Raw genomic sequence first — 26425 nt, 5'->3', positions numbered from 1 at the left:
TTAAGAGAATTAATACATAATTTATCAAAAATAATATTGGACATTTGCAAGGACACAATTTCTGGAAGTATTCATTTTTATGTATCAACAGCATCTGTCAGACTATTCTGGAAACACTCCAAAACAAACTAGCAGGAATTCTGGTTTATAAAGACATGAAAACATCAAGAGACTAAACAGCAGACCTGTGAGTTGAACTACTCTGTACTGTTCGATCAAATCAAACTTTATTGTTCATAGAACGTTTTACAAAGGTAAATTCATGCTATCTATTTATCTGAAACCCAGAGAATGAATGATCCAGAGTTGCTTTGCTTTTCCAAAGTGTTGTCCATCTTCAGACAAGATGTCTTTGTCCTAATTCGTTTCCTCTTTGTGTTTTCATTCGGTTTTCTTCATTTGTTTCTATCTTTCTGGAGATTTGTTCCTGTGTGAGTCAGTATGTGCAAGTTCAGGTTCCCTTTCCGATTGAAGCTTTTCCCACAGTCACCACAGCTAAATGGTTTCTCTCCGGTGTGAGTCAGTACATGCCTCCTTAGGTCCCCCTTCTGAATGAAGCTTTTCCCACAGTCACCACAGGTAAATGGTTTCTCTCCTGTGTGAATCCTCATGTGCCTGGAAAGATGTCCTTTGAGTTTGAAGGTCTTTCCACAAAAGGGGCAGGTGCAGGGTCTCTCCACGTGACAGAGTCTGACATGGGCCTTCAATTTACAGTTGGAGTTGTAGCGTTTTTGGCAGAGGCGGCATTCGCTGGGTCTCTTCTTAGCGAGAGTCACATGCCCCTGCAGGTCAGCTTTCAGAGCAAACGTTTCACCACAGTCACAGCAGCGGAGAGTTTTTCTAGACGTGGTGCTGGGTTTGAAACAGTGTTCCCCCATTGATAGGTTGGGATTCAATGGTGGGCTGGGATGGAATGGTGACAGCAGCCTAAGTCCTACTGGGTCACTGCTTACAGCTGAGCTGTGGCTGTAGACATTGTTTTGATTATCTGGAGGGTCACAGGGAATGTCAAGACTCTTCAGGTGGGTAACAGTGACAAAATGTGGGAGATCCACTGGTTTAGAGTTAGTGTCTCTGTTCTCCACCGTCTGGGTTTGGGGAAGAGTCAAGGACTGAAGTGGGTTTTCCTGATCACATTTACTTTTCACACAAAGAGGGAATTTTAAAGCTATGATATCAGCCTCCTGGCCTTGAAGCTGCTCTTCCTCCTGACAGGTCCAGAGTTCCTCCTGTTCCTCTTTAATCTGTGTGGGTTCTAGGTCCTCCTGCTGCAGACTGGTTCTCCACTCCTGCTCACAATGCTGCTGCTCAGGTGGAACCTCGTCTTCAGAGACAGATAAGCGAAGAGACTCTGGAAGGAAGGCGAAGGGGAGCAGAGGTTATCGATACCATATAATTAAAAACACTTCATCTCTATCAGATATACAGTACCAGTCAAAAGTTTGGACACACCTAGTCATTCAAGGGTTTTTCTTTATTTTAACTTTTTTCTACATTGTAGAATAATAGCGAAGACATCAAAACTATAAAATAACACATATGGAATTATGTAGTATCCAAAAAAAAGTGTTAAATAAATCAAAATATATTTTATATTTGAGATTCTTCAAATAGCCGCTGTTTGCCTTGAACACTTTGCACACTCTTGGCATTCTCACAACCAGCTTCATGAGGTAGTCACTTGGAATGCATTTCAATTAACAGGTGTGCCTGTTACATTTGTGGAATTTATTTCTTTCTTAATGCGTTTCAGCCAATCAGTTGTGTTGTGACAAGGTAAGGGTGGTATACAGAAGATAACCCTATTTGGTAAAAGATCAAGTCCAAATTATGGCAAGAACAGGTCAAATAAGCAAAGAGAAATGACAGTCCATCATTAATTTGAGACATGAAGATAAGTCAATCTGGAAAATTTCAAGAACTTTGAAAGTTTCTTCAAGGGCAGTCGCAAAAACCCACAAGCGCTATGATGAAACTGGCTCTAATGAGGACTGCCACAGGAAAGGAAGACCCAGAGTTACCTCTGCTGCAGAGGATAAGTTCATTAGAGCTAATTGCACCTCAGATTGCAGCCCAAATGCTTCAGAGTTCAAGTACCAGACACAACATCAATTGTTCAGAGGAGACTGTGAATCAGGCCTTCATGGTCGAATTGCTGCAAAGAAACCACTACTAAAGGACACCAATAATAAGAAGAAGACTTGCTTGGGCCAAGAAACACGAGTAATGGACATTAGACAATTGGAAACTGTCCTTTGGTCTGATGAGTCCAAATTTTGTATTTTTGGTTCCAACCGCCATGTCTTTGTGAGACGCAGAGTAGGTGAACCGATTATCTCGGCATGTCTGGTTCCCACCGTGAAGCATGGAGGGGGGGTGTGATGGTGCTTTGCTGGTGACACTGTCAGTGATTTATTTAGAATTCAATGCACATTTAACCCATATGGCTACCACAACATTCTGCAGTGATACACCATCCCATCTGGTTTGCGCTTAGTGGGACTATCATTTGTTTTTCAACAGGACAACGACACAAAACACACCCCCAGGCTGTGTAAGGGCTATTTGACCAAGAAGGAAAGTGGTTGGAGTGCTGCATTAGATGACCTGGCCTCCACAATCATGCAATCTCAACCCAATTGAGATGGTTTGGGATGAGTTGGACCGCAGAGTGAAGGAAAAGCAGCTAACAAGTGCTCAGCATATGTGGGAACTCCTTCAAGACTGTTGGAAAAGCATTCCTCGTGAAGCTGGTTGAGAGAATGCCAAGAGTGTGCAACGCTGTCATCAAGGCTAAGAGTGTCTACTTTGAAGAATCTAAAATATATTTAGATTTGTTTAACACTTTTTTTGGTTACTAAATTATTCCATATGTGTTATTTCTTAGTTTTGATGTCTTCACTATTGTTCTACAATGTAGAAAATAGTAAAAATAATGAAAAACCCATGAATGAGTAGGTGTGTCCAAACTTTTGACTGGTACTGTATATAACCAAATTTTAGACATGCCGGTGTACGCATACCGAGCTATATGCTATAATAAGCTTTTCGTGGCAAACTTTTTCATCATGCACGATCAACGTTACATTGAACTATTTAAAAAGTATTAAATGGTGATCCCTGTTAGCCTAAACCATTTAGCTGTTCATAAAACATTATTGTAGCTAGATATTTATAGATCTACCTACGAACCTTTTCTACATAGTTTTATGTCCGGTGTTATCCGCAGTAGTCTCCGTAGCCGATCATTCTCTTCCTGGTACTCGACTACGGTTTTCTCAACTGCCCCAAAAATCTCCACAGCAGCCGCCGTTAAACGTTCATTTAAGAACACGCGCAACATCTGTAATGTAGACATTTTCAGGTGAGTATTCAACTAGTATGGAAAATACACTGATAACTAACCCCTTTAATATGTGGTATGGTTTTGTACACAAACAAAACAAACCCTCTCCCAGTTTTACTTCCGTATTGTCTTCTTCTGTTTCTATCAGTCGGCGGTGAGCCCATAAACAGATCACAGCATCCCCATGTGGATGGGTGTTTACTAGAAGGTGCACAGACAGAGTTTCCAAACAGTCAGTGGTTCAGACCAGTAATAATGGAAAAAGATTAAATTACAAATGGGGAAACAGTTATAATAACTAATATCTATGATCATTTCTTGCATGAACTGAAAAACAACACATTGTAACACAGTTACAGTCTGGCAACTGTATCGGCTTGGGAGGGACTGATGTGATAGCGTGTGCAATGAACCAGAGAATGCAGTTATCATGAGCGATTATAAAGAATGTTATTGAAAATCACTGTAATGCACTTAAAACAGAGTTTGCACTTATTCAAAGTGCACTTATCAGGAGTGAAGTGCATATCACTACTTTCAAATAAATTCTAACAAAATCATGAATGAGCAGCATTACAGTTTTTCCCAAGTGTCAACACACTAAAATTGGAACTTGAAACGCAATCACAGAAACCTGAAACTCATGTACCAAATCCCTAAACCAAGTCTGAAAAATTGCAAGCACCATTCGTTCTTTACACTCAGTTTTCAATTCTCTATCACACTTTTTGCAAAACACTACACACAGTTCTCTACATTAGGCACAACATTCCAAATGAAAATCTATTTTGTTCCCTTTGGAAAGCAACGCCAATCACAATGCCAAGCTCTATACACCAATTGGCAACACCCACTCCTCACAGGTGTAAACACTAGTTGCTGAATTGTTCACTTAGAAATCAGAGCTTTAGCGCTATAAAAGGCCACAGATGAGCTCTCCTGTTTTGGAGGAAAATGGAAGTCAATGGTGAAACAAGAGCTAGGAGGTGAAGGAGTGAGAGGAGGAGGAGGAGGACGCGGAAGGACAGTTGTCTCAGATGAGATCAGGGCCACATTAGTTGACCATGTGCTCAACCATGGATTGAGTATAAGAGAGGCTGGGCAGAGTTCAGCCCAACCTGAGCCACTACACGGTTGCATCTGTCATCCGTACATTCAGAAATGACAACCGGTACGTTACCTACCATCTACACTATGCTCTTTATGTATGTATACTGCAGTCCGACATATCAGTAGGCCTATGTTACTCTGTGGTTGTTGGCCAATGTTACAGTAATGTCATTTCATATGGAAAGAAAATAGATTATTTTAGCTTACTGTAACCAACCATATCATATTTGGGGATCTTCTGCAGAACTGAGAGATGACCAGGCCATGGTGGAAGACACCAAAACAGGAGACTACTATTGTGAACATGGTGGTGGCAAACAATACCATTAGACTACGAGAAATCCAGAACCACATAATTGCAGACAACACAATATTCAATAACATTCACCAGGTGGGCTTGTCTTCATTGGACCGTGTACTACAGCGCAACCGAATCCGGATGAAACGGGTTAAAGAACAGCTCTATGAATATGTGCAAGTAAGTACTATACTGTGAATTTACTATCATATCAGCACTGTATAGACACATTACAGTACTGTAATCCAGTGTATTGTGCCTCACCATATTGACTGTTCTAGGTCACATATTGTCTTGTCTGTTTCAGAGTCTTGCAGCTGGATGTCGCTGCAGTGCAGCACGTTTATATTTACATAGATGACGCTGGCTTCAACCTAGCCAAAAGACAGGGACCGAACATTATTGGCCACCGTGCCATTGTGAATGTCCCTGGACAGCGTGGAGGGAACATCACCATGTGTGCAGCCGTTAACCAGCAAGGCGTCCTCCATCACCATGCCAACCTTGGTCCCTACAACACCGCCTTTCTCATCACATTCCTGGACACACTACATGGCGTCCTCATTCCAGCCGAGCAGAGGGGTGGACCAGAGTAGCCCAGGTATGTTGTCATCTGGGACAACGAGAGTTTCCACCAGGCTGCTCTGGTCCGCAACTGGTTCATCGACCAGCCACCATTTATTGTTCTATACCTCCCATCATATTCCCCATTCCTAAACTCAATTGGAGAGATTTTTCCCGGCATGGCGATGGAAGGTGTATGACCGCCATCCCTTCGCACGCATGCCTCTTCTCCTGGCAACGGAGGACGCATGGTGGTGAAGTTGAGGTGGGGGCTTTCGGCGGCTGGATCCGTCACTCCAGAAGATTCTTTCCCCGCTGTTTAGCCAGGGAGAACTTCGATGGTGATGTAGATGAGGTGCTGTGGCCAGACCAAAATAGGATGCAGTCTTTGTTCTTACATTTACATGTGTTTTTGTCTTTTTTGTGTTTAGTTTTGAAAGAATGAGCCACTTTCATTTTTTTTTAAAATTGTACAGAAAACCCTTTATGTTACTGAATGTTTTTCCTGGTTTTCTCTTGTTGGATATGGAAAGTGTTACATACAAAACACAAATACTGCATTTTGGAAATAAATGAATGTTTTTGTTACTGTATTGCATTTGTGTGTTTATTTATGTATACATTACTGTAACAATCTTTTACAACGGCTACAGTGTAACACAAAAGCATAAACCTACTGATGGATATTCATAGTAGTGTTGAGCACATCAGTGTGTTGTTGGTAGACAGATCTACTCCTGTGTGTCATTTTGATGCTAAAAAAAGAGAACAGTTTTGAATGCAGTGTTTGCTTTTGCTTGAGATTTGTAGAGTTTGGGGTTTGTGCTTTGTGTTTAGAGTTTTTGGGGAAATGGGCCAAAGATTCAGCAAACGTGTGGAAAACTGTAAAACAAAATTGAAATCTCGGACAAATGGAAAGAGTTCTTTTCTGGAAAGTCTATATTTTTTTTATGTATCAATAACAGTCTGACCATCACCCTGAGAGACATTCCAATACAAACACGTGGAAGAGGAGAAGTCCAGTGGCTATAAGTTCCCATACTTGCCCTCTACAAGATCATCACCATCATCTACCATCCTCTGACCAGCTCTCTCCGCTCAAGCCATGCACTGACCCTCTCCATCTTCGGTGGATGCAGTATTCAAAGACTCGGCCTCTATTGATTGACCTGGGCTGATATATTGCTTGTTTTTTTGTTGTTGCTCTTGAACCCCTTTAGATTCTATGAAAAGCGCTATAGAAGTTGAATAAATGATTATGATTCACCTGCTTCCACGGAGTCCATATTTATTATCCTTGGGACGACCAACAGAGGCCCGGAGTTAGCCTGCGTTCCCCATTTAGCCTGCGTTCCCCATTGGGGGGGGGGGGGTAGAGGCTTGCTCTGTAAAATGAAATATCAACAAAATGTAGAAACAAGTAGTACGCAACCATATAATAACACGCTCAAAGTTCCAATACAATTACAATGCTCTGATTTAAAATGGCTGTGCATAGTTGATACCATCTCCTGTGCAGCTGCGCTGCACTCTTAGCCACCCATCCATTGCGAGTCTGATCCCACGCAATCTGTGGAAGAAGATGGTAGGAATGAGAATCAGTCTTTAACCATCTATTGTTTTCTACCTTCAACTATCACTCAACCATTTCTGAATTACAAACCCTTTGTGTCCTGTGTTTTGCGTTTGGTGTATTATTCCACAAATGTTTCTCGACAGGATATGAAGATTTGTTGGCATCTGGGAAGTGGTCCTTCTTACGCCCGAAGCCAAGCCAGCCCTCTCTGCTGTTCTTGGACTTTACATCCAGGTTGGTCGGCTCTGGACCACATGCAGGAGTTTGAGTTGGTCCGTTGGGGGCAGAAGGACTTTCAGTCACGTGGCTGGTCTTCTATTCCTGGCCCAAGATGTCCACATGCAGTGCATTCGAAAAGTAATCAGACCCCTTGACTTTATCCACATTTTGTCAAATCAAATCAAATGTTATTGGTCACATGCACATGGTTGGCAGATGTTATTGCGAGTGTAGCGAAATGCTTATGCTTCTAGATCCGACAGTGCAGCAGTGTCTAACAGTTAATATCTAACAAATTCCACAACGAAACCTAATATCTAACAAATTCCACAACAAAACCTAATACACACAATCTAGTAAAGGAACGGGATGAGAATATATAAGTATAAAATATATGGATGAGCAGTGATAGAGCGGCTAAGATGCAATAGGTAGTAAAGAATAGATAGTGAAGGATACAGTATACAGTCTATACACATGAGAAGAGTAATGTGAGATATGTAAACATTCTTAAAGTGGCATTATTAAAGTGACTAGTGTTACATTTATTAATGTGGCCAATGATATCAAGTCTGTAGGTAGGCAGCCGCCTCTCTGTGCTAGTGGTGGCTGTTTAACAATACGATGGCCTTGAGATAGAAGCTGTTTTTCAATCTCTCTGTCCCAGGTTTGATGCACCTGTACTGACCTCGCCTTCTGGATGATAGTGGGGTGAACATGTAGTGGCTCGGGTGGTTATTGTCCTTGATGATCTTTTTTGCCTTCCTGTGACATCGGGTGTTGTAGGTGTCCTGGAGGGCAGGTAATTTGCCCCCGGTGATGCATTGTGCAGACCGCACCACCCTCTGGAGAGCACTGCGGTTGTGGGCGGTGGAGTTGCCGTACCAGGAAGTGATACAGCACGATAGGATGCTCTCAATTGTGGACCTGTAAAAGTTTGTGAGGGTTTTCGGTGACAAGCCACATTTTTTCAGCCCCCTGAGGTTGAAGAGGCGCTGTTGCACCTTCTTCACCACACTGTCTGTGTGCATTGACCATTTCAGTTTGTCGGTAATATGTACACAGAGGAACTTAAAAGTTTCCACCTCCACTGCTGTCCCGTCAATGTAGATAGGGGGGTGCTCCCTCTACTGTTTCCTGAAGTCCACGATAATCTCTTTGTTTTGCTGACATTGAGTGAGAGGTTATTTTCCTGACACCACACTCCGAGGGCCCTCACCTTCTCCCTGTAGGCCGTCTCGTCGTTGTTGGTAATCAGGCCTACCACTGTTGTGTCATCTGCAAACTTGATGATTGACTTGGAGGTGTGTATGGCCACGCAGTCGTGGGTGAACAGGGAGTACAGAAGAGGGCTGAGAACACACCCTTGTGGGATCAGCGGAGTGGAGATGTTGTTTCCTACCTTCACCACCTGGGGGCAGCCCGTAAGGAAGTCCAGGACCCAGTTGCACAGGGCGGGGTCGAGACCCAGGGTCTCAAGCTTAATGATGAGTTTGGAGGGTACTATGGTGTTGAATGCTGAGTTGTAGTCAATGAACAGCATTCTTACATCGGTATTCCTCTTGTCCAGATGGGACAGGGCAGTGTGCAGTGTGATGGTGACTGCATCGTCTGCGGACCTATTGGGGCGGTAAGCAAATTGGAGTGGGTCTAGGCTGACAGGTAGGGTGGAGGTGATATGATCCTTGACTAGTCTCTCAAAGCACTTCATGATGACAGAAGTGAGTGCTACCGGGCGATTTAGTCATTTAGTTCAGTTACCTTAGCTTTCTTGGGAACAGGAACAATGGTGGCCATCTTGAAGCATGTGGGGACAGCAGACTGGGATAGGGATTGATTGAATATGTCCGTAAACACACCAACCAGCTGGTCTGCGCATGCTCTGAGGACGCGGCCAGGGATGCCATCTGGGCCGGCAGCCTTGCGAGGGTTAACACGTTTAAATGTTTTACTCACATCAGCCACGGAGAAGGAGAGCCCATAGACATGAAATTACATTTTATTAGTGACATGCGCCGAATACAACAGTGAAATGCGTGCCCTTAACTTACGTGCCCTTAACCAACAATGCAGTTCAAATAAAAAATTATAATAATAATAATACGAATAAGAATAAGAAATAAAAAGTAACAAGTAATTAAAGAGTAGTAGTAAAATAACAATAGCAAGACTATATACAGGGGGGTACCGGTACAGAGTCAATGTGTGGGGGCACTGGTTAGTCGAGGTAATTGAGGTAATATGTACATGTAGGTAGAGTTACTAAAGTGAGTAGATGATAACAACAGAGAGTAGCAGCGGTGTAAATAAGAGGGGGGGGGGGGGGGGCAATGCAAACAGTCTAGGTAGCCATTTGATTAGATATTCAGGGGTCTTATGGCTTGGGGGTAGAAGCTTCGGTACCGCTTGCCATACGGTAGCAGAGAGAACAGTCTTTAACTAGGGTAGCTGGAGTCTTTGACAATTGTTTGGGCCTTCCGCTACTTTGGTAGCGGTCCGTGTTAGTGGCACTGCATTGTCCTCAAAGCGCGTAAAGAAGTTGTTTAATTTGTCTGGGAGCAAGACGTCGATGTCCGCGTCGGGCTGGTTTTCTTTTTGTAATCCGTGATTGTCTGCCACATACGTCTTGTTTTTGAGCCATTGAATTGCGACTCCACTTTGTCTCTATACTGCCACTTTGCTTGTTTGATTGCCTTATGGAGGGAATAACTACACTGTTTGTATTCGGCCATGTTTCCAGTCGCCTTGCCATGATTAAATGTGGTGGTACGTGCTTTCAGTTTTGCGCAAATGCTGCCATCAATCCACGGTTTCTGGTTAGGGAAGGTTTTAATAGTCACAGTAGGTACAACATCTCCTATACACTTCCTTATAAACACGCTCACCGAGTCAGCGTAGACTTCAATGTTATTGTCTGAATCAATCTGAGTCCATCCCAAATGGGAATCATAATTGCCTCAGTGTCTGGCCAATTTGGGTACTTAAAATGATATGTTGTATAGTTCTACATTGGGTAATGCTAGTCCTCCTTTATCCCTTGGAGCATATAACTTTTTCCCATCCCAAAGATAATCCTTAATCATTCGATTGTACTGCTTAAATAGTAAGGGAGAAATGGTCACAGGGCGCATCATGGACACATAATTAAACTGGTGCCACAACCATTTTAACAGTATTTATTTTGCCTCATGAAGTAAGATTAAACAACCTTCATTTATCAATGTTATTCTAGTTTTTTTTAAGTAGTGGCATCATATTAATTTGCATGATATTCTGTAGTTCGTTGCTCAGTCTTATACCCAGGTATTTCATCCCTGATGGCACCCATTTGAACTGAAATTAAGTCATTGCAACAGGAGGACATCATTTGGATACAGGCATAGCCTCTGACTTCTGCCAATTAATCTTATAACCACATATATGTGAGAACAAGTCAATTGTGTTCAAAACCAAAGGGATTGATGCAGCCGGTTCCCTAATAAGTGACAATATGTCGTCAGCATATAAAAACAGCTCATGCTCTCTGGCACCTCCCATTACTCCTTTGATTCCTGAATCAGCTCTGATTGCTGCTGCCAAGGGCTCCAAAAATAGAATAAAAAGGAGAGGTGAGAGAGGACTGCCCTGCTGGGTTCCCGTTGACAAATAAAAAAAGGAAGAGATCATACCATTTGTGAGGACTTCTGCTCTTGGATTGGAGTATAATACCTTAACCCACTTGTTAAATCCAGGGCCAAAGCCAAACTTTATAAGGGCATATGTCAAAAAGCCCCACTCCACCCTATCGAATGCCTTCGCCGCATCTAGTGAAAGGGCTGCCACCTGAGTATCCTCGTTTTGACTCAGCCACATGAGGTGAAGCATACATCTAAGATTGTCTGTGGAGGTTCTACTTTTTTACAAATCCCACCTGATCCGTGTGAGTAATATGAGGTAAAACCTTCTCCAGCCTCATGACTAGTACTTTGCAAGGCACCTCACAATCAACTCCGAACCTGGGTCAGTGGGGTATCTATCCTTCTTGAGAATTAATGAAATGAGTGCCTTATTAAAAGTGACAGGTAGCTGCTCCAGTTCCAGAGCTTCTAAGTACACCAGTGTTAATATAGGAGCTAATATGTCAATATTCCTCTTATTGACTTTCCAGACTTCATTGAGGTGATGGCTGTTCTCATCGCAGATTGTAGTATAGGAGAATGCAAATCCTTAATTTGATCCTGGGTCATGTGAATGACATTTCAGATCACAGACATGTTTCAATAGTGACTCAGTGTTTTTCTTGGATGACTATTTTTTCTAACTCTTTAATTTGAGACTCTAGTTTTTCAACTCTTTCTCCATCTTCCCTTTTCTTTCTACTGGTGTGTGCTATTGTCTTGCCCCGAACATAAGCTTCAGAGGCCTCCCACACCGTACTCAATTTATCAATGGAACCAATATTTGTTTGAAAAAAAACCCACTTGAGATCTTCATTGAGTGAAAGATGAAATGTTTCGCCTTGGAATAAGGACGTATTAATCCTCCATCTAGTGCTATTCTTAGCCATATCAGCCTCAACTGCTATACGTAATTCCACTGTTGCGTGGCCTGTCAAAGCAATAACCCTTATTTTACATTCTATCACCTCTTTAGTCATACTCTTGGAAGTTAGGAAGTAGTCTCTCCTGGAATGATATTAATGGTTATGTGAATAAAACATATATTCCTTCTCTCTAGGATTGACAAGTCTCCATATATACACTACTCAAAAAAATGAAGGGAACACTTAAGTCAATTTAGCTTTTTGGCTCCAAGTCAATCACACTTCTGTGAAATCAAACTGTCCACTTAGGAAGCAACACTGATTGACAATAAATTTCACATGCTGTTGTGCAAATGGAATAGACAAAAGGTGGAAATTATAGGCAATTAGCAAGACACCCCCCAAAACAGGAGTGATTCTGCAGGTGGTGACCACAGACCACTTCTCAGTTCCTATGCTTTCTGGCTGATGTTTTGGTCACTTTTGAATGCTGGCGGTGCTCTCACTCTAGTGGTAGCATGAGACGGAGTCTACAACCCACACAAGTGGCTCAGGTAGTGCAGTTCATCCAGGATGGCACATCAATGCGAACTGTGGCAAAAAGGTTTGCTGTGTCTGTCAGCGTAGTGTCCAGAGCATGTAGGCGCTACCAGGAGACAGGCCAGTACATCAGGAGACGTGGAGGAGGCCGTAGGAGGGCAACAACCCAGCAGCAGGACCGGTACTTCCGCCTTAGTGCAAGGAGGTGCACTGCCAGAGCCCTGCAAAATGGCCACAAATGTGCATTGGAAATGTGCACAGTCTGAAATAGCCAAAAAGCTAAATACTGTAGCTATTAGTTTGCACGGTGTCTTTGCGATAGTGTGTCACATAAACACTGTACCATATAGAACTCGCCGGCAAATATAACTATGCCATTCATGCCCTTGTTTCTGGTCCTCTGAGTTTTTCTTGAAGAATTCCATCGCCTTGCGATAGTCACCGAAGTAAAGCCTCGTTGTCGGCCTTGCATCAGGACCAATCTGAGAAGACAACAACCTGTCCAGAACCAACCAAAGGACCAGAACTTCCAGACTCAACCTACTTTCTGTGCTGTATAAAATGTCTATGCATTCTGTTATCTGGGCTTTTTCTGGAGGTTCCTTATGAGCCAAATGAACGAGTCCGTACACGTTTGTACCAGATATCTTTACTCTTAAATTAAACTGTCGCTTGTCATACAATTTACCACCTTGTCTGAATCGATCCTTGACCGGCTCACCCTTCTCCATATCCCATTATCACCATTAACACCATGAATGCAGTATCCGCTAACATAGTCTTTTAAATTGAAGTAACGCTATAATGCTACATTTCCGTGATATGGATTGACTAGAGCCCTAGGTCTTTAAGTGTATTTTATTTGTCATTGTTTTTTTACCACCTACCCCTTTCAGATATACGAAGAAGCAGGCATTGTAAATTAGTGAGATTTCGGTCTGTGCATGAAAGGGATCAGAATCTTGGTATAGGCCTATGGAATTAGGGGCTCGACTCAATCGCGACTGACATTTAAAGGCAATGTTGCTGCCGTCTCGTGATTGCATTCACAGTAAGAAAAAACGGCATATGTCGACTCAATCGGAAATTACCTTTAAATTGAAATTGCGCCATACCACGGCTCTTCAGTGATACGATAGAATCGAGCCCTAGATGTTCAATGTCTGAGGACAGTATTTCCAGGTAGTGCTGCAGATTGTGCTATGTTTGGTGATGTACTGATTCTGGGGTAACAGAAAACAAAGAGGGGTATGGCCGCAGTCCTTGGCTATAAAGGTCCAGACATTGCCCTTAGACATACAGGTCTAGGATCAGTTAACCATCCACTGGCTCCACAAATCCTACTCATATCCATGAGGAAGGGAAACACAAAACGTACCATATATCAGTCTGTAGTTTCCTACCATGGACACTGTATGAACAATAACAGTATTTAAAAAAATATATATACAAGATTAAATCAATATCATAAATGAGCAGCATTAATACAACATTGATGAAAATTGATATTGAACAAATGCAAGTACACATTTTATTGGAGTATACATTTCTTTATGTCAATAACATCTGTCAGACTATTTTCCAGACATTCCTAAAACAAACGACCAGGAATTCCTGTTTATAATGAAGTGAATACATCAAGAGACTCTGAACAGCAGACCATGGGTTTTAAACTACTCTGTAGTGTTAGGTCAAATCAAACTTATTTTTACATAGAACATTTTACAAAGGTAAATTCATGACATCTATTTATCTGAAACCCAGAGAATGAATGATCCAGAGTTGCTTTGCTTTTCCAAAGTGTTGTCCATCTTCAGACAAGAGGTCTTTGTCCTAATTCGTTTCCTCCTTGATTTTTCATTCTGTTTTCTTTACTTGTTTCATTATTTGTGAACGTTCTCTCCTGTGTGAGTCAGTATGTGCAAGTTCAGGTTCCCCTTCCGATTGAAGCTTTTCCCACAGTCACCACAGCTAAATGGTTTCTCTCCGGTGTGAGTCAGTACATGCCTCCTTAGGTCCCCCTTCTGAATGAAACTTTTCCCACAGTCACCACAGCTAAATGGTTTCTCTCCTGTGTGAGTCCTTATATGTTCAGTTAGGTGTCCCTTCTGATTGAAACTCTTACCACAGTCTCCACAGCTAAATGGTTTCTCTCCTGTGTGAATCCTCATATGTCTGGACAGATCTCCTTTGAGTTTGAAGGTCTTTCCACAAAAGGGGCAGGTGGAGGGTTTCTCCACATGACAGAGTCTAACATGGGCCTTCAATTTACAGGTGGAGTTGTAGCGTTTTTGGCAGAGGTGGCATTCGCTGGGTCTCTTCTTAGCGAGAGTCACATGCCCCTGCAGGTCAGCTTTCAGAGCAAACGTTTCACCACAGTCACAGCAATGGTGAGTTTTTCTAGACGTGGTGCTGGGTTTGGAACAGTGTTCCCCCATTGATGGGTTGGGATCCAATGGTGGGCTGCTGTCAAGTCCTACTGGGTCACTGCTTACAGCTGAGCTGTGGCTGTAGGCATTGTTTTGATTATCTGGAGGGTCACAGGGAATGTCAAGACTCTTCAGGTGGGTAACAGTGACAAACGGTGTGAGATTCACTGGTTTAGTGGCACTGTCTCTGTTCTCCACAGTCTGGGTTTGGGGAAGAGTCAAGGAATGAAGAGGGTTATCCTGATCACACTCACTTTTCAAATAAAGATGAGGTAATTTGAACTCGATGATATCAGCCTCCTGCCCTTGAAGCTGCTCTTCCTCCTTACTGGCCTTGAGTTCCTGATGTTCTTGTTTAATCTGTGTGGGCTCTGGGTCCTCCTGCCCCAGACTGGGCCTCCACTCCTGCTCAAAGTGTTGCTGCTCAAGGGGAACATTCTCTTCAGAAACAGCGAGAGAGAGCTGCAAGGAGTCTGGAGGGAAGGTGCAGAGGTTATTTGTATACCACAGAATGAAATAGAACTGAATGATACATCTCTATGATATATAGATCTACAGCCTTTAGACATACCAAGCACATACCAAGTGCACATACCAAGCAAAATGCTATTTCAATAAGTTTTTCATGACAGACAACTTTTAAATCATGCACAGTAAAAAATACATACAACACTTTTCTATAAAGGCTCGCTAATGCTAAAGCAGGCCATTGGATTCCATGAAAAGGTGGCGCCTAGTGTTTGGGTGAGTAGCTGCCGAAAGGGTTGTGGAATCCAATGGGCTGGTTTAGCATTAGCAAGCAGCATTTCAATCTTCTAATTATATCATTATCAACGACACCTTCCATCCCTGGATTGAGGTACATTTTTCAAGCTATATCCCTGATTTGTCACTGCAGTGCAAACATTATGGGCAAGCTGTGTTTCGACTTGAAAGAGAAGATACTGAACATCAAGTCGAGTTTTAACTAGATATGTATACTGCCCTACAAAGGCAAAGAGGACTAACTACACAAACAGTGAAACTGAGAAAAATGCCTGGAGTTTTTTTGCTACCAGGCCAAATATGGTGTAGGTAGATACAGTCCCTTAATTAAGTATTCACACCCCTTGACTTTTTACAAATTTTATGTTACAGCCTGAATTGTAAATGGATTAAATAAATAAGAATCTCACCCATCTACACACAATAACCCATAATGACAAAGTGAAAACATGTTTAGACATTATTTATTAAAAATGAAATCTCATTTACATCAGTATTCACACCCGAGTCAATACTTTGTAGAAGCTCTTTTGGCAGCGATTACAGCTTTGAGTCGTCTTGGGTATGTGTCAGAACATTCTATATCAGCTTTGGATTTGTGAATTTTCTCCCATTCTTCCTTGCAGATAGTCTCAAGCTCTGTTAAATTAGATATGGAGTGGCAGTGAACAGCAATCTTCAAGTCTTTCCACAGAATTGCAATGGAATTCAAGTTTGAGCTTTGGCTGGGCCACTCAATTACTTTTACATTTTTATTCTGAATCCATTACAGAAATGCTTTGGCTGTATGATTTGGGTCATTGTCCTATTGGAATGTAAATCTTGGCCCCCAGTCAAAGGTCATTCGCAAGCTGAAGCATGTTCTCATCTAGTATTTGCCTGTATTTGGCTCCATTCACTGTTCCCTCTATCCACACCAGTCTCCCAGTCCCTTTTACTGAAAAGCATCCCCAAAGCATGATGCTGCCATCACCATGCCTCACGGTAGGGTTGGTGTTAGACAGGTGATGAGCTGTGCCTGGTTTCCTCCAGACATAGTGCTTTGCATTTAGGCCAAAGAGTAACAATTCTGCCTGATCAAACCACATAATATTTTGCCTTATGCTCTCAGGAGTGGCGTCCTTCTGGCCACCCTCTCATAAAGCCCAGATTGGTGAAGTGCAATAGAGACTGTTGTCCTTCTGGCAGATTCTCCTATCTTTGCCAAGGAACTGTAGTTTTATCAGGGTGGTTACTGGGATCTTGGTCACCTCTCTGACCAAGGTCCTTCTTGCCCAGTTTGGTCAGACGGCCAGCTCTAGGCAGAGTCTGGGTAGTTCCATATTTTTTCAATTTCCCAATGGAGACCACTATGCGCTTGGAAACTTTCAACACCCTAGAAATTGTTTTATACCCTTCACCAGCTATATGCCTCATCACATCTAAGCACTCTACAGACAGTTCCTTGGACTTCATGGTAGTTTCTGCTCTGACATACACTGTCAACTGTGGTACCTTATATAGACAGGTGTATTTCTTTCTTAATCTCGTCCAAACAATTTAATTGGCCACAGGTGCACTCATTTACATTTACATTACATTTAAGTCATTTAGCAGACGCTCTTATCCAGAGCGACTTACAAATTGGTGCATTCACCTTATGATATCCAGTGGAACAACCACTTTACAATAGTGCATCTAACTCTTTTAAGGGGGGGGTTAGAAGAATTACTTTATCCTATCCTAGGTATTCCTTAAAGAGGTGGGGTTTCAGGTGTCTCCGGAAGGTGGTGATTGACTCCGCTGACCTGGCGTCGTGAGGGAGTTTGTTCCACCATTGGGGTGCCAGAGCAGCGAACAGTTTTGACTGGGCTGAGCGGGAACTGTACTTCCTCAGAGGTAGGGAGGCGAGCAGGCCAGAGGTGGATGAACGCAGTGCCCTTGTTTGGGTGTAGGGCCTGATCAGAGCCTGAAGGTACGGAGGTGCCGTTCCCCTCACAGCTCCGTAGGCAAGCACCATGGTCTTGTAGCGGATGCGAGCTTCAACTGGAAGCCAGTGGAGAGAGCGGAGGAGCGGGGTGACGTGAGAGAACTTGGGAAAGTTGAACACCAGACGGGCTGCGGCGTTCTGGATGAGTTGTAGGGGTTTAATGGCACAGGCAGGGAGCCCAGCCAACAGCGAGTTGCAGTAATCCAGACGGGAGATGACAAGTGCCTGGATTAGGACCTGCGCCGCTTCCTGCGTGAGGCAGGGTCGTACTCTGCGAATGTTGTAGAGCATGAACCTACAGGAACGGGTCACCGCCTTGATGTTAGTTGAGAACGACAGGGTGTTGTCCAGGATCACGCCAAGGTTCTTAGCACTCTGGGAGGAGGACACACTCCAATCTAGTTGTAGTTGTAGCAAGAATGATCAAAGGAAATTGGATGCCCCTGAGCTCAAATTTGGAGCATCATAGTAAAGGGGTGTGAATACCTCAATAAATTGGCAAAAATGTGTAAAAACATGTTTTCACTTTGTCATTATGGGGTATTGTGTGTAGATGGGTGAGAATATATCAATAATCTCTGAAGGCACTGTATGTTTGGGGCAAATCCATCACATGACCGAGTACCACTCTTCATATATTATTTTCAAGGATGGTGGTGGCTGCATCATGTTATGGATATGCTCTTCTTCGGCAAGGACTAGGGAGTTTTTTTACGATAAAAATAAATGAACAGCTGAGCACAGGCAAAATCCTAGAGGAAAACCTGCTTCAGTCTGCCTTCTAAAGACAAATTCACCTTTAACCTAAAACTCAAGGCCAAATACAGTGGGGCAAAAAAAGTATTTAGTCAGCCACCAATTGTGCAAGTTCTCCCACTTAAAAAGATGAGAGGCCTGTAATTTTCATCATAGGTACACTTCAACTATGACAGACAAAATGAGAAAAAAAATCCAGAAAATCACATTGTAGGATTTTTAATGAATTTATTTGCAAATTATGGTGGAAAATAAGTATTTGGTCAATAACAAAAGTTTCTCAATACTTTGTTAAATACACTTTGTTGGCAATGACAGAGATCAAATGTTTTCTGTAAGTCTTCACAAGGTTTTCACACACTGTTGCTGATATTTTGGCCCATTCCTCCATGCAGATCTCCTCGAGCAGTGATGTTTTGGGGCTGTTGCTGGGCAACACGGACTTTCAACTCCTTCCAAAGATTTTCTATGGGGTTGAGATCTGGAGACTGGCTAGGCCACTCCAGGACCTTGAAATGCTTCTTACGAAGCCACTCCTTCGTTGCCCGGGCGGTGTGTTTGGGATCATTGTCATGCTGAAAGACCCAGCCACGTTTCATCTTCAATGCCCTTGCTGATGGAAGGAGGTTTTCACTCAAAATCTCACGATACATGGCCCCATTCATTCTTTCCTTTACACGGATCAGTCGTCCTGGTCCCTTTGCAGAAAAACAGCCTCAAAGCATGATGTTTCCACCCCCATGCTTCACAGTAGGTATGGTGTTCTTTGGATGCAACTCAGCATTCTTTGTCCTCCAAACACGACGAGTTGAGTTTTTACCAAAAAGTTCTATTTTGGTTTCATCTGACCATATGATATTCTCCCAATCTTCTTCTGGATCATCCAAATGCTCTCTAGCAAACTTCAGACGGGCCTGGACATGTACTGGCTTAAGCAGGGGGACACGTTTGGCACTGCAGTATTTGAGTCCCTGGCGGCGTAGTGTGTTACTGATGGTAGGCTTTGTTACTTTGGTCCCAGCTCTCTGCAGGTCATTCACTAGGTCCCCCCGTGTGGTTCTGGGATTTTTGCTCACCGTTCTTGTGATCATTTTGACCCCACGGGGTGAGATCTTGCGTGGAGCCCCAGATCGAGGGAGATTATCAGTGGTCTTGTATGTCTTCCATTTCCTAATAATTGCTCCCACAGTTGATTTCTTCAAACCAAGCTGCTTACCTATTGCATATTCAGTCTTCCCAGCCTGGTGCAGGTCTACAATTTTGTTTCTGGTGTCCTTTGACAGCTCTTTGGTCTTGGCCATAGTGGAGTTTGGAGTGTGACTGTTTGAGGTTGTGGACAGATGTCTTTTATACTGATAACAAGTTCAAACAGGTGCCATTAATACAGGTAACGAGTGGAGGACAGAGGAGCCTCTTAAAGAAGAAGTTACAGGTCTGTGAGAGCCAGAAATCTTGCTTGTTTGTAGGTGACCAAATACTTATTTTCCACCATAATTTGCAAATAAATTCATAAAAAATCCTACAATGTGATTTTCTGGATTTTTTTCCTCATTTTGTCTGTCATAGTTGAAGTGTACCTGTGATGAAAATTACAGGCCTCATCTTTTTAAGTGGGAGAACTTGCACAATTGGTGGCTGACTAAATACTTTTTTGCCCCACTGTATACACTGGAGTTGCTGACCAAGTTGACATTGAATGTTCCTGAGTGGCCTAGTTACAGTTTTGACTTAAACCAGATTGAAAATCTATGACAAGACTTGAAAATGGCCATCTAGCGATGATCAACAAACAACTTGACAGAGCTTGAGGAGTTTTACAAAGTATAACGAGCAAATAATATTGTACAATCCAGGTGTTTACCAAAAAAAGACTCATCTGTAATCGCTGCCAAAGTTGATTCTAACCTGTATTAACTCAGGGGGTTGAATACTTATCTAATGAAGATATATTAGTTCCATTTTTATCTTTTAAAAAAATGTTAGAATTTTTCATCCACTGTAGATCTTTGAAAAATTACAATTATATTAATTTGAATCCCAATTTGTAACAAGAAAATGTGCAAAAAGTCAAGGGGTGTGAATACTTTCTGAAGGCAATGTAAGTGGTAATGCATTGATGGATGATCTTATTATGAATTCATTTTTTCTGCAGATCAACCCTGACCACTGATCTGACCCCTATGTTGATACTGCAGTCTGCCTTTGTATGACCTTAAACAACTGTATGGGTAATGCAAAAGCAAGGTGCAGTATCTACAATCTAAATGGGTTGAACCAACTTTTTTGTTGTTTTTCTTTTTGACGGAAAGAGTTTGAGAGCTCTAACTAAACTCACACATTTTTTTATAGACTAGGCTAATATACATTTTGGGAATAAATCTTTGGATACCAACTAAATTCATGACAAACAAACAGTCAGTGAGTCATGATGGGATTCATGTCAACATGTATGTAAACTCAGCAAAAAAAGAAACATCCTCTCACTGTCAACTGCGTTTATTTTCAGCAAACTTAACGTGTAAATATTTGTATGAACATAAAAAGATTCAACAACAGACATAAACTGAACAAGTTCCACAGACATGTGACTATCAGAAATGGAATGTGTCGCTGAACAAAGGGGGGGGGGGGTCAAAATAAAAAGTAACCATCAGTATCTGGTGTGGCCACCAGCTGCATTAAGTACTGCAGTGTATCTCCTCCTCATGGACTGCACCAGACTTGCCAGTTCTTGCTGTGAGATGTTATCCCTCTCTTCCACCAAGGCACCTGCAAGTTCCCGGACATTTCTGGGGGGAATGGCCCTAGCCCTCACCCTCCGATCCAACAGGTCCCAGACGTGCCATTGAGATCCGGGCTATTCGCTGGCCATGGCAGAACACTGACATTCCTGTCTTGCAGGAAATCACGCACAGAACGAGCAGTATGGCTGTTGGCATTGTCATGCTGGAGGGTCATGTCAGGATCAGCCTGCAGGAAGGGTACCACATGAGGGAGGAGGATGTCTTCCCTGCAACGCACAGCGTTGAGATTGCCTGCAATGACAACAAGCTCAGTTCGATGATGCTATGACACACCGCCCCAGACCATGACGGACCTCCACCTCCAAATCGATCGCGCTCCAGAGTATAGGCCTCGTTGTAACGCTCATTACTTCGACGATAAACGCAAATCATACCATCAGCCCTGGTGAGACAAAACCGCGACTCGTCAGTAAAGAGCACTTCTTGCCAGTCCTGTCTGGTCCAGCGACGGTAGGTTTGTGCCCATAGGCGACGTTGTTGCCGGTGATGTCTGGTGAGGACCTGCCTTACAACTGGCCTACAAGCCCTCAGTCCAGCCTCTCTCAGCCAATTACGGACAGTCTGAGCACTGATGGAGGGATTGTGCGTTCCTGGTGTAACTCGGGCAGTTGTTGTTGCCATCCTGTACCTGTCCCGCGGGTGTGATGTACGGATGTACCAATCCTGTACAGGTGTTGTTACACGTGGTCTGCCACTGCGAGGGCGATCAGCTGTTCGTCCCGTCTCCCTGTAGCGCTATCATAGGCGTCTCACAGTACGGACATTGCAATTTATTGCCCTGGTCACATCTGCAGTCCTCATGCCTCCTTGCAGCATGCCTAAGGCACGTTCACACAGATGAGCAGGGACCCTGGGCATCTTTCTTGTGGTCTTTTCATAGTCAGTAGAAAGGCCTCTAGTGTCCTAAGTTTTCATAACTGTGATCTTAATTGTCTACCATCTGTAAGCTGTTAGTGTCTTAACGACCGTTCCACAGGTGCATGTTTATTAATTGTTTATGGTTCATTGAACACGGATGGGAAACAGTGTTTAAACCCTTTACAATGAAGATCTGTGAAGTTATTTTGATTTTTACGAATGATCTTTGAAAGAGTTTCTTTTTTTGCTGAGTTTACATTCCAACTGTATTTAACGGTTTTATGTAGTTATGTTTTCACGTTTTGAATGTTGTATTTAAGTAACCCTCAATACTTTTTTCACCATAATAAATATTTCATCACGGAGAATGTTTACTTAATAAATATTTCACATTGTATAACTATCATTATAACTATTGTCATTTGCTTTATCTTAGCTAGCGCTTAAATATTTTGTTTTATCGTTCTTACCATTTATGGGTATTTGCAGTTCTATCGTAATTGTTGCGCAGGACTGTGGTATGTTTATTCTGGTGATAACTGGATCACTGACAATATTATGGTGTGTGCGTGATTATGATCAGGATGCCCTGAACTCGGAGCCCGGTAGAATAGCAAGGCAAACCACAGTAACTGCAGTAGGGATGTTAATAAAAGTTTACCATTAGTCACTGAAAATACATTTGACCGTCATGCGTATCAGTCTATCGGTTAACTTGCATAATTCTGTGGAATTAAATTGGTGCCCGAATTTCACAAAATCGGTCTAAAAACAGGCACAGTGTCTTGGTCGACGGGAGTTGTTATTTAGCCGAAAATATTAATGTACAGTGAGTTAGTTAAAAAGTCGCTTTCTTATGTCAACTAATGGCTGTCAGTGAGCCGAGACTAGTTGCTAGGCAGGCTACAGGGAGCTGTGGGCAAGAGGTGCAAAAAAAGCAGCTAACTAAGCAAAACGTTTCACAGCCTTTCTCTCATGTTCTACTGGTTTTTATATCAACTTTCTTTCGTTGTCAAGATGACAAAGTCACAATCCTAGTCCTAGTTGTTGCATATTTACATTTTCCTCCAAATTTCTAATGAATATGTTAATCTCGGTCACATGAATCTGTTCTTATCAGGTGCGTCTTTTAGAAGAGTGTTTTCCCGCAAATTGCATTTTGGCAAATGTTTGAAAATGATGTATTCCATTCTCTGCTTCATTACAGTAGTTGCATGTTCAATAATATGAGAGGATAGGCTTGTTATTGGCGCATGTTTTTTAAGCTCTTAGTGAAAAATCTCCGTTCCTTTACTTGGATTTTGTAGGTCATCATCTAAATTTAAAAAAAAACAAGGCTAAGAGCAGTATGTGAAGTTACTGCACTCTGAACCAATAGTGTGTGATTGCGGAGCACAATTCGTAGGGTTCCTGCATGTGGTTCCCATTGGTTCCTTCATGAACGCCCCCCCCCCAAAGCGTCCCATTGGTTTCTGCATGAACCTCATCTTCTGTGGCGTTTATCGGCGGTTACATCCAACTTTATGGTGCATTACCGCCACAAACGGTACTGCTCCCGCCTGAGTCCTAGCTTAAAGAGAGATTGCCTTTAAAAGCAAGGAATCACGTTGAAAACGATGAGTCCAAAACAGCTAGTGTAAATAGGATAATTTTAGTCATAAAGTCAGTCTGGTCTAAAACTGAGTTTGGAACATCCGTGCGTCACAACGGGATAAATGAACGTTGGGTTTATATTTGACGATGTACATTTTCCCACTAACATGGGATGAACAGCTGCGGTGATTGCGCTCTATCCAACAGTACAGACAGTCCTGCCCCGCTGCCCGACTTTGTTTACCTACATAAGACAAAACGTCGCACATTTTTTTAAACTTGAGAAATACTGCCCAAACACCTTACCCAGATGTAAAACATCCTCTGCAAAAACATCAACATTTATTACAGATTTCTTTAGTTATCTTAGATTCATTCTGGGGATTTTGAAGTAGTGAAATAGGCTTTCGAGACTAGAGTGTCTCATGAGGGACAAACATCATTAACCAAACGTGGAATCAGTCAGGAAGAACACCTCCAAGAGCAACACATCAGTGGCACTTAAAAAATGGCCAATAGAAGTATAAAGAGGGGTTCCTGTTGCATCCTCCCATGACATGCCATTGTTTACAGTTTGTTGTGGAAGTGTCTGGTACCCTGGCGTCCCTGATCAACCAAATCTAAATTATTTGGTTTCAATAATTACAATTTGATGTGTTGAATATGTCCTTCGCTAACAAATATGCGTTTAAAACAGCTTTTTAATCCAGCGCCTGTAGAAGTGGGAGATGACATTGTAATTTACTCTCGCATGACTGTTTGGTCTAGAATGGGATACCCTAGATACACTTTTTTTAAAACGGAGGAGCACATTCAATACGTCTAATAGTCAGTATTGTTCGTAGATATACTAAATATGCTTCTTGACTGGAAACCTTTATGGTGAATCCGAATTGTTTAGATTTGGTTTATCAAGGACGCCTAGCTAAGGAAGCGTCAGCAACGAGCTGTCTGTAAACAATGGCGTTGTAGGAACGAAGCAAGATTCCTACAGATGCAGAAACGCCCCGAATTGCGGGACGCAATTGTACCCTTCCCTGAACAACTAACGTTAGTTATTGCAAATTGGAAACTCCAGTTTCTCTTAAACAGAAAATAATTTAACCAGGACACTTTGTAACAAGATAAAACATATACTACAAAGCTTGATTTGGGTCTCAACAAAATGTTGACCAAAAGTGTAGTTACTGCTGTTTGCAATTGTACGGCAGAATAGATCTAAATGATACGAGCTATTTTACATTGTTTTATGTCCGGTGTTATCCGTAGTAGTCTCCGTAGACGACAATTCTCCTCCTGGTATTCCGTTACCGTTTTCTCAACTGCTCCGAAAATCTCCACAGCAGCCGCCGTTAAACGTTCATTTAAAAACACATGCAACAACTGTAATTTAGACATTTTCAGTCGACAGGGTTGTATTTTCAGCTAGTATTCCCTTCGTTCACAAGGAAAGAATGGTTGCCACAAACAAAACAAACCCGCTCCCCGTTTTACTTCCGTATTGTCTTCTTCTGTTTGTATCAGTGGGTGGGGAACCCATAAAAATATCACAGCCCCCCCATGTGGATGGAGTTTCACTACAGCCCTGTGATGATGGAAATAGATAAATAATGTGGGGAAGTTTCAATTAGTAAAAGGGTGATCTTGGATGATAATTTCTTGCATGAACTGAAAGACAACACATTGTAATACAGGTGACTCCTGACAGCTGCAACGGCTTGGGACTGATGTGAAAGCGTGCATTAAACAAGAGAAGGCAGTTATTAAAATGCTATGATCTCGCATTTTTTTTCCAAACTCACCTGTTTTGTATTCTAGGGACTTTAGTGAGTAGACTGGTACATGGTTTTATGGACATACAATCAATATTTGTTCCTTACAGTGCAATATTTGTTCCATATGGTGTCCAGGGGCCATACACAAATCTATTTGACCACAGTAAAAGTCCAGCAACAGTTGCTATGACCTAGCTATTTGTTAAATTTACATGTGTTGTATTCTAGGGACTCTACGGTGTAGATTGCACAATGTTTTTTTGGAGACACAATCAATATTTTTTTCTGTACAGGGCAATATTTGTACCGTATAGTGTCCATTAAGCTATTTGACCACAGTAAAAGTCCAGAAACACTTGCTATGATCTAGCTTTATTTTTGTTCAAACTCACCTGTCAAGCCATCAAGAGGATTGTGACCTAGTGTGAGAGAGGTGGCAGGAAGCCTCTCAGCCTGCCTCGGTTTGTTTTGTATTACCGCTTTGGCATGCCTTTTTGTATTTTTTTCCTTTTTGTATACATTTATGTTTTGGCACCATCTGAATAAATAATCATCTGTTTGGACTGGCCTAACATGGGAGTCCTGGCTGAGCTATCCCTGGACACAAGGTAAGGTTGCTGGCTCCCAGGAACATACTGTACATTCATCACCTAGTCGCATACGCGTTTACACCTAGATATAACGAGTGGAGCCAAATCATCAGTAGGCTAGATATTGGTTTCGTAACATCTCATTCACTTTTCACACAGGAAGCAGTGAATAGGAACTCTGTGATATCTACCTCCAGCCATTGAAGCTGCTCTTTCTCCTGACTGGGTTCCTCCTGTTCCTCTTTAATATGTGTGGGCTCTGGGTCCAAAGACAGAGTGAGGTGATCAGCTGTGGAGTCTGTTTGGAGCAGTTAGTGAAGCTGCTGTTATAAAACAGGTTACATTAGGACTCTGCAAGGACACCGACAGAGAAGATATGTACTCAGCAGAGAGTAGAACTAAGAGCTGGAAAATTGTGATAGATAAAAAGATAGAAAGCAGTATCAGTGCAGTGGAGCTACCAATGGAGGGGACTCAGCTGCCTCCATGCACAGGACTGCCGAGCTAGATATTCATATATCTGTCTCCTCCACAGGTGCCTCATTTATAACTGTTACGTAAACGTCACACTCAATTCCTGTGTGTGCCATTTATGAAAAGTCTGCACAAGTACAATAATATTGAGATTGATACCTATCCTAAAACTGCAGGCATGAATCAGCATTAAAACCGCACCTGGAAAATGTCTTCCATTCACCTTTAATGGTGTCA

At 42.4% G+C, this 26425-nt stretch overlaps 2 protein-coding genes and 1 long non-coding RNA gene across 3 annotated transcripts; 1 reads left to right on the top strand and 2 right to left on the bottom strand.

Annotated features, from left to right (window-relative positions):
• Positions 1 to 3484, bottom strand: LOC129840024 (zinc finger protein 8-like). Its single transcript, XM_055907829.1, has 2 exons — positions 3193 to 3484; positions 1 to 1351 (listed from the first exon to the last, which is right to left on the bottom strand). Exons 1-2 carry the CDS (start codon positions 3356 to 3358, stop codon positions 396 to 398), a joined length of 1122 nt encoding a protein of 373 aa, XP_055763804.1. The 5' UTR covers positions 3359 to 3484; the 3' UTR covers positions 1 to 395.
• On the top strand, positions 3275 to 6539 carry LOC129840026 (uncharacterized). The gene is made up of 3 exons (XR_008757151.1): positions 3275 to 3364; positions 4701 to 4934; positions 5062 to 6539. It is a non-coding gene; the product is annotated as an uncharacterized LOC129840026 (long non-coding RNA).
• Positions 6540 to 13704: 7165 nt separating this feature from the next.
• On the bottom strand, positions 13705 to 24849 carry LOC129840023 (zinc finger protein 37-like). Its single transcript, XM_055907828.1, has 2 exons — positions 24591 to 24849; positions 13705 to 15077 (listed from the first exon to the last, which is right to left on the bottom strand). Exons 1-2 carry the CDS (start codon positions 24745 to 24747, stop codon positions 14059 to 14061), a joined length of 1176 nt encoding a protein of 391 aa, XP_055763803.1. The 5' UTR covers positions 24748 to 24849; the 3' UTR covers positions 13705 to 14058.
• Between the last annotated feature and the right edge of the window lie 1576 nt (positions 24850 to 26425).

This window comes from Salvelinus fontinalis, chromosome 40, assembly GCF_029448725.1.
Source record: "Salvelinus fontinalis isolate EN_2023a chromosome 40, ASM2944872v1, whole genome shotgun sequence".
NCBI classification, from domain to species: Eukaryota; Metazoa; Chordata; class Actinopteri; order Salmoniformes; family Salmonidae; genus Salvelinus; species Salvelinus fontinalis.
The sequence above is the reverse complement of the archived record's forward strand: the minus strand, read 5'-3'. Positions and strand labels throughout refer to the sequence as shown.